Here is a 9,028-nt window from a genome sequence, read left to right as displayed (position 1 = left end):
ACCTTATAGATTTATCTTCACAATAGGAATATACCCACCCCCACTCCAAGAATATTCTCTGTAGCAATGTTTATAATAAAAAAAACCCAGAAAATTAGAAATAGCCACTGAACGACACCAAGAGCATAGATAATAAATTGAGGTACATTCATCAAGTAGAATGCTGTGCAGCCATTAATAAGAATGAGGTAGCTCTGTGTTGACAGCGAAAGATCTTCAAGACTGTCTGGGTAAAAAAGCAAGATGCAGGGTAGTGTATGTAAATATGATCCTATTTATTTACAAAATAAAGATTACATTTTGCTTATATATTCATAAAAATTTTCTGAAAATTACACAATAAACTATTAATAGAAGGTTACCTCTGGGGAATAGTAGTGGGAGAAAAATGCGAGAAAGAAACGTCATTTTCATTTTACAGTCTTGTATACTGTTTTGAATTTTTTACTATGAGGACTTTTTAAAAATAAAGTTGAACAGAGGTCCTTCCTCCTAATCAAAGATTATGAACCATTGTTTTATGTACGTTTCTCCAAGATTTATGTTTGATTTTTTTTTCCAAGACAAGCTGACTTGGGGTACTCAATGTTTTTGTAAATATATTTCTAATAGTTATTAGTAGGATCACAACCCTTTGAGAGTTTTTTTAAAAATCACATATTGCTGTATTTTTAAAGATGACAAGACTTTATTTGAATGAGATGCTTGCTAGATTTTCTTTTTCAAATTCACTTTTTTTTTTTTTTTTTAAAAGATGACCGGTAAGGGGATCTTAACCCTTGACTTGGTGTTGTCAGCACCACGCTCAGCCAGTGAGCGAACCGGTCATCCCTATATGGGATCCGAACCCGTGGCCTTGGTGTTATCAGCACCGCACTCTACCGAGTGAGCCACAGGCCGGCCCTTCAAATTCACTTTTTAAATTATGGATATAATATGACCACTGCAGGAAATCAGAAAAATATATAAGGGTGCAAAAAAGAAAACTAACAATCACATATAACCACTCTTACCATCATTAATGTTTTGGTGTGTTTTCTTCTTTCTTTACAATATATTAATACCTAGTACTATTTATAAAATGTGTTTACAATGCTAAGATCATACTATACCTACAGCTCTGTATCCTATTGCTTCTCCCCCAACACATAACAGGTGCTCAATAAACATGTTAAATTGAATTGCTGAATTAGGACTGTACCATTTCTCCTCATCAAAAATTACTTACTTTTGCAGGGGGCATTTAGTTGGTTTCCAGTTCTTAAGTAAAATAACACTTAATGAGTATGTTTATACCTAAACTTTGTCTGCATTTATGATCATTCCTTAGAAAAAAATTATTGGGTCAGCAAGTCTGAAATATTTAATGTTTCTGGAAAAGAATATTTTTCAGAAAGATTACACAGGTTTTCACTCCTACCAACAGTGTAGCCTGTCTCAGTGTTTCCTTGCCAACGCTATTATCATTTTTTAAAGTCACTGTTATTTCGTAGGTGAAAAACAAAGTTTGCTCCGAGAAATGCTGTTCCTCTCATTACAAAATAAAACACAAGTCTTTCAATATGTTCACTCAAGAGTAATGTCTTCCAATCTAAAACAGAGGAACTGTCGAGCTCACTCCCTTTTCCAAACATCATTAGTTTAGTGGTCTCCACTACCAAAAACACACGGATAAAGTAGCAGGTAAGTAAGATTAAGAATCTCTTTCAAATTCTGAAGAATAACCAAGTGACTAAAACCATGTCTTTATTCTATACTTCTTGTCCTACACTACAGGATCTTCAGGTCCTTTAATTGTGAGTATTGAGGACACAATTTTAGCATAAGGGTGAGAAAGAAAACTAGGTTCTGGGCTCGCAGCTGTTTTGCATCTGATGAGAACAAAGACCAAAATGTTATACAAACAAACTGATGCTCACTGATTGAGGAGAGAGAGTAATGTGGCATGTGTGTCAGAAAATTTCTTTCTTCAGTGATATTTAAGTACTGGGGAAGAAAATCAGAGACACATGACCTCAACAGAGCCCTGTGTAACAAAAAGATGCTAGGATAAGAAAACTTGAAGCAAAAATATCATTCCAGTTTTGGGAAAAGATTTTTTATTCAGTGTTTAAGTAAGATTAAAAACTACAAGATTTTGCTTGCAGTGAGAAAAGTTAAACATAAATTGTCATATGAATGGCTAGTTAAAATGCCCCGACTCAGAGTCATATTACTCAGTGACATACCAGTTACTCTGTGTAAGTTAAGAGTCTTGGAGCAAAATGGCCCTAAACAAAACTGGTCTTCTGAAAGCACAGGGCTAATGGATACATGAAATACTGAATGAGAAGCTAATGGAGGGAGCTGTGGCAGAACTTCTGATTCTTTTAGGCTTCTAGCAGTTGGTTACTATATGCAAAGACCTAGCAGCCAGTTATTTTATGTCTTGAATTTTCTGACTTAAACAACTTGAACCCACACCCACCCAGCAGGAATAAAGAGAAACTCAGATCAGTTGGAAAATGTAAAGCAGTACTTCTCCAGTAGAATTTTGGTTGAATTAAATCATGAGAGAAGCAATGATTATTGCATGTATTGTACTTGTCACACTACATCTGCTGAGTAGAATTTCCATTCCAAGTGTTATTTTCATCTTCACCATCATCTTGAGTCCTCAATCGATATATCTTCCCCTCCTTTTTAAAGTCTTCCCCACGTTTTTCCAGCACTCTTTTTCTGACTGATTCCCTGATGTAACAAAACAGGGAGAAAAGGGAAGATAATATAAAATGCAAACAACAGTAGTACCAAGTTGTTCCCTTCACACTTCCATTAGTACAGCAACTATATTTTACTTTCAACTCCAAGGTAAGCAAAGTCCATGGGAGACAATATATCTACTAATGCAGTACTAGACTTTGTTAGTCTCTGGAAGTTTAACTTCATGTGTTCCCCAGGCCAAACCAGCCAAATCATATTTTCCATTTCCATGTGTTTCTTGATGACTTGCTACGCTTTAGAAGAGTTTGACCAGTTGCCAATTAATCTTCATTATTTATGCAAGTTCATATATCTACTGAAATATTTATAACTTACACAGCACCCTGGAGGCTATCCAAAGCATTAGTCATAGCCTAATTGACAAAAATGGTCAATTAGCAATTTTTAATCCTTTCAAAAATTTTAAGAATGACTTATTTATAAACAATTAAGAACAGGACTTCTTCAGGAAATAGAGGTAAAATTTAAGCTAACAGAATTTTATAAGGCTAGAGGGGAGAGAGGAAAAATGAAAATGATACTGGAACACACAGCTTCATTCTCTTAGGTATACATTCATCACATCCTTTGCTCCAACCCAAGACTTTTAGTTGAAAAAAGTTTTAAAAACCCACACAACAAGCTATCCTATATAGGACGAAATACTCCCACCCATTGCTCAGTAAGTTCTAAAATTCAGTACTAAAAGGCCTAATTTGAATGCTGTTCTAAGACTGGAGAGAAGAATTTCCGTGTCTTACTTGAATAACGTACTAAGGATGGAACTGGTCTTCTTGCCTAATAGTTAACAAATAAATCAAGATAAAGGCAAAATCAGCCCAATCACAATATTTATACAAACTGTCATCTACAGCATCAAATTGAACACGACTAGGTATCTCTATACTTAGGGCAGACAGAGGTAAGGATTTTCATTACTTATCACATAGGAATGGGGTGAGGATTTGCTATAATTCCTATTAAAGGCCTAATAGAGTGTTTAACAGGAATATATAATAAATTATGCTATTACTTAATTATTAGAAGGGGGTATAATCTCATTTTCTAGAAATCATTTTCTAGGAAAATACTTCCTGTTAACCTGTTCCAAAACAGCCCTCTGAAAGAGGCACCATTTTCAAGGGAATAACCAGTTTCCTCAATTTGGTCCTTCTCTGAACAGCCCAGACAAGACTGTCAGGCAGTAGATCAAAGAACCACAAGGGTAAGATGTTCAGATCACAATGCTTCTTCTAAAGAAATTATGACAGATGACCATGAGCAATTAATGAAACGAAATACTCTGTCAGGCACAGTTAGCAAGAAAGATTTTATATACCTGGGGAAAAAAGTCTGCCTCAATAGTAATGGGATAGGGCTGGCCCGGTGGCGCACTGGAGAGTGCGCCGCTTGAGAGCGCGCCGCTTGAGAGCGCAGCGGCGCTCCCACCGAGGGTTCGGATCCCATGTGGAGACCGGTTCCCGCTCACTGGCTGAGCACAGTGCGGGCGCAACACCGAGGGTTGTGATCCCGTTGCCGGTCCCCGGTACGGGCACGACACCGAAGGTTGCGATCCCGTTACCAGTCAGTTAAAAAAAAAGACAAAAAAAAAGTAATGGGATAAAGAGAATCCAATGAATGAAAAAATAAAATCAGGAGAGACTCCTGGTCAAGATGGCAGAATAGACAGTCCCCAGTGGCACTCTCTCCCACAAATCAACCAATTTACAACTTTAAAAAAGCAATGACAGTCAACTGGGGCCGCTAGAGCTCAGGGGAAGAGATGGAGAGACCTATGGAGTGCAGGAAGGTGGGAGAGGAAGAAAAAAACCACTCTGAACATTTCAAATCCCAGCCGTTTCCTAGCTGGAGCTGCTGAGTGCACAGAGCAGGAGCTGGAAAAAGCCACAGGTGTGCCCTTCGGATAAAGTTGCTTGGAGGTGGCAGGGGAGAAAAGGGCCTTGGTGACCCCCAGGCAAGCAAGACCACTAATAGGGTTCCCATGGACCCACATAGGAGGAGCCCCAACAACTGAAAAAAAGAAGCCACTCAGAGGCTGGTGAGTCATCACAAGGGACCAGACCATGGGCCATCCCATGGGAAGTGTTTGGAGCAGGGTGGTGGGGGAGATGGGCGCACTGGGGGAACAGTGGGGCACAGCAAGGACAACTGATCTGTTCCCCAATCAGCGTAGGACCATTCTAAGGAGACTGGTCAGGAATATAGAATTGCATAGGGTGCAGTCTGATGAGAAGACTCAGGCCCAGACTAGAGTTTCTACACAATCCAGGTGTGTCAGATCTCATGAGAGCAGGAAGTACCTATAGGGTCAACCATTAAAACCTGAGCTGCACAAAAGGCCTTCCCTAGGGAATGAGCAGCAAAGCAGCAACTATCTCAACCACAGAGCTCAAGTGCTGGTCCCCACCAGAAGTTCTCCCATTTTAAAGGCAAAGGACAACAAATTAGTTCCAGGACAGAGTTTCAGTGGTGGGAACAGCAAATAAGCCAACACAGAACTGAAAGAAAAAAATACCCACACCAGAGACAAAGTTTGATATTAATAAGTAAAGGTCTCAATTCACCAAAGGATACCTATAATACCTAGAAGGACCAGAAGTCCGCTGGGTTACTAAGCCAGAGAGTGGGGAGGGCCAGGGACCTCAGCCATGCCCCGACACCTGCAACCAGTCCAGAGAACGGGGTCCGAGGGTTTCGGCCACACCCCCGACATGTGCAACCAGCTCAGTGACGACCACCGAGCCACAGCAAGAAGGGCCCCAGATTCCCAAGCTGGCGTCATGGGGGGCGAGGGCTTTTCCCACACCCACATGACATATACACCCAGTCCTGCAATGACCAAACCACCTTTGGAAGCCCCCTGGTCTCCCCTGTGGGAATGAGGGGGATGCCACAGGCCTCAATCCTGCTCCTCCTCCTCCCTCCTCCTTCTATCACATTTCCTTCCCCTTTCCCCTCCCCCTCCCTCCCAACTGCTCCACAACATCATAGAATATTAAAAAGAAAAAATAACAATATTAATTTTTTAAAAAGATAAATAAATAAATATATAAAACCACGAGAGGTGAAGTTGCTTTTCACAAAATAGGTTTTGGAAAACCCAGGTAGTGAGCTTCCCAGGAGAAATGAAATAGTAAGGTTTCAGAACATTTGGGTTTTTTCCCTCCACTGTGGGGTCGGGAGATGACATACACAGAAGGCAAAGTACCCATAACACAATTTTACATTTTGAGAAAGGTACTGGGCATTACTTACATATTTTTCGAATGGGGACAACAAAGATACCTTTTTTCTGATTTGCTAGATGATCCAGGGTTTGAAAGTTCTGACGATGTTGCTCTCATGGAGGACTGCGCAGGAGGAGGACTACTAAATAAAAAATTGCTAATCAACCTCCAGATGGCAAGGAATGGGTAAAGTACTGTCCCCAACAGTGTCCAAATGTCTCCACTGGAAGAGTGTATGATGGATGTACTTGGTCTTCCTGCCTAGAAAGTAAAAAATAAACCTAAATAAAGATTACATCAGCACAATCACATCACTCTCAAGGTTGTAGATGAATCTTTTATTTGGAAAGCGAGGTCTTACTGGTCTTGGTTTACTACAAGAAGGTAAAATCCATCTTTTACTATTTTTAAATGTATACAAATTTCTGGAAACTCCTGAAGCTCTGTTTTTGTTTTTTTTTTTTAAGATGACTGGTAAGGGGATCTTAACCCTTGACTTGGTGTTGTCAGCACCACACTCTCCCAAGTGAGCTAACCGGCCATCCCTATATAGGGATCTGAACCTGTGGCCTTGGTGTTATCAGCACCGCACTCTCCCAAGTGAGCTAACCGGCCATCCCTATATAGGGATCTGAACCTGTGGCCTTGGTGTTATCAGCACCGCACTCTCCCAAGTGAGCTAACCGGCCATCCCTATATAGGGATCTGAACCTGTGGCCTTGGTGTTATCAGCACCGCACTCTCCCAAGTGAGCTAACCGGCCATCCCTATATAGGGATCTGAACCTGTGGCCTTGGTGTTATCAGCACCGCACTCTCCCAAGTGAGCCACGGGCTGGCCCTTGAAGCTCTGTTTTTTAAAAGAGTAATTATAATATACAAACTAGAACAGAGTTTTCGTTGATGAAGTATTTTTAAGAAAATTAAACTTTTGTAATGATATTAACAATGTTGATAAGAAAAGTGTTTCTTGCTGATAAAAAAAGAAAACATTTCAACCTGCAGTGAACACAATGAAATTCTGATTACTGGAGGGCTAATTATTTTAGGTGGGGGCCTCTCCTTTAGAATATGGTGAGCTACACTAACCAGAACATGGAACACCCAGGCTCGCATCCTCACTCTGGTACTTAAGGTGGGAACTTGACAGTCACTTAAGCTTTCTGAGCCTCTTTTCTTCATTAGACATTAAAATGTTGTTGTGAGGATGAAGTAGGATAATGAATTTGAAAAATTAATATTATTTTTATGTTACAATAATTTTTTTTTAAAACGTGGTACATAGTAGAGCCATATATAAAAGACATTAAGTCTGTGAATGAGACAGATACTCCACATTTCTTATTTATTGTAAACAACAATAGGTGAGGAAAAAAGCTGAAAATTCAATTATTTAGTGCTTCAAAAGCAATATTAGCAATAAAAACATATAAAGCACAGGATAATGGCACAATAAACTGATCTAATTTTTGGATAATTTGGATTTTAATTACCCAGAGTATACCACTCCCCTTCCCTTCCACTAATAAGAAATGATCAAGAGTAGAACAAACAGAAAATTACAGGAGTAGAAAAAATATACATGTATATACATACTGGCAACAGTACCACTGAAGCACTTGGGGCAAGTTCCAAATCCAATAATTTCTTTTTATAGTCTTCTTTTGTAAACTCCCTCCTGGGAAACATGGTTGCTAGTGAAAAATTACCGTAAGTGTTGCCAACAGCCTGTAATGTAAAAATAAGTTTTAACACCTTACAACTGTGCCTTTTTAAAGATATTACATTACTCACATGCATCCAAAATGACAGCTTTAATTAAAACTGCCTTAATTTTAAAAGTTAACTTAAATATAAACTCACTTATAAAATCTTTGCTTCAAAAAGTAGCTGAAAAGCTATCAAATCCAAATAGTTTTCAAAAGCTTCAATAACTCAAAGATGACCACAAAACAGCAAAAAATACAGTTCCTAAAACCATATAAATACTGAATAAAAATGAATATGTATCTTCCTTAAGTTTGGCTGTAGTTCATCATTAGGGTTTTCACTATCCTTTGACAAACTTATATTCATGTCTCACAAATACACATTTGGATTATAGTTATTCTCTATTTAAAATCTGGAACAGACTAGTATTTCCCTCATAGATATAACTTCAGGAGTTTTTGCCTTGTCTCTACAAATGGTCCATAATCAACCTACACAATACATATAATCCCAGATCCAGGAACATACACTGGGCAGAACCAAAATCACCTCACAGTTTTAAGTCACCTCTACTTGTAAAACCTTAGATAACTGCTTTATCTTTCCGCAGAAGATTGCAAAGTAGGAGACTAACTTTTGTTTTTTGTAATTTTTTTTTTTAATGTAGATCACATACATACTCCTCATTGTTCTTACTCTAACATAAGGACATACAACATACAAAATTCAGTCTCTGTATTGAGGTGGAACTTTAACAGGACAGATTTCTTTTTCCCACGTAGCCCCCTCTTCATTTACTTATGGGAGAAGCACTAAAACTCAAGACAGGAGACACCCTGTAGGAGGTCCCAAAACAAAAGAACAATAAAATAGCTTACTTGTGGTTGGTTCTATTATTAAGCTTAGGGGAAAAGGGTTCTTCACCTCACTTTTTTTCACTGTCCAGCCCAGCTTACCAGTACAAGAAGACAGACAGCTTTTGAGGTATCCTCTTGGAACCCATAAATGAGGGAGAAGACTACATGGGGAGAAGAGGTCTGGCAGAAAGATCTGAACCCAACACCCAATGTCCTAATTCTAATCTTGAAGTTATATATATGAGAAAAATACTGATACATGTAACGAGCTTAGACCCTAATGGACACCTGGTGCCCAGAATCCATTTTGAATAAGAAATCAATAGGAGAATGAAAACTCACTGGAAATTACTCATTTTATTTTCTAAAATGTAAAATTTCCTATCCCATTCAGATTTGGGGTAGGGCCATGTTTTGGAAGTAAATTCCTGAAGAAGATACTTACTGTCAAATAAAGATTACTAATCTTTTG

The 9,028-nt window shown here is 38.8% G+C and overlaps 1 protein-coding gene across 1 annotated transcript in view; it reads right to left on the bottom strand.

The window, feature by feature from the left end:
- Positions 1–2,082: 2,082 nt before the first annotated feature.
- Positions 2,083–9,028, bottom strand: part of UBXN4 (UBX domain protein 4) — a 35,795-nt gene continuing 28,849 nt past the window's right edge. Inside the window, exons 11-13 of the mRNA XM_008583589.1 lie at positions 7,586–7,717; positions 6,049–6,251; positions 2,083–2,730 (exon numbers count right to left, since the gene is read on the bottom strand). Coding sequence (XP_008581811.1) covers positions 2,592–2,730; positions 6,049–6,251; positions 7,586–7,717 — 474 coding nt within the window. The 3' untranslated portion in view covers positions 2,083–2,591. The remainder of the gene's footprint in view (positions 2,731–6,048; positions 6,252–7,585; positions 7,718–9,028) is intronic.

This window comes from Galeopterus variegatus, unplaced genomic scaffold (assembly GCF_000696425.1).
Source record: "Galeopterus variegatus unplaced genomic scaffold, G_variegatus-3.0.2 Scaffold98, whole genome shotgun sequence".
NCBI classification, from domain to species: Eukaryota; Metazoa; Chordata; class Mammalia; order Dermoptera; family Cynocephalidae; genus Galeopterus; species Galeopterus variegatus.
The sequence above is the reverse complement of the archived record's forward strand: the minus strand, read 5'-3'. Positions and strand labels throughout refer to the sequence as shown.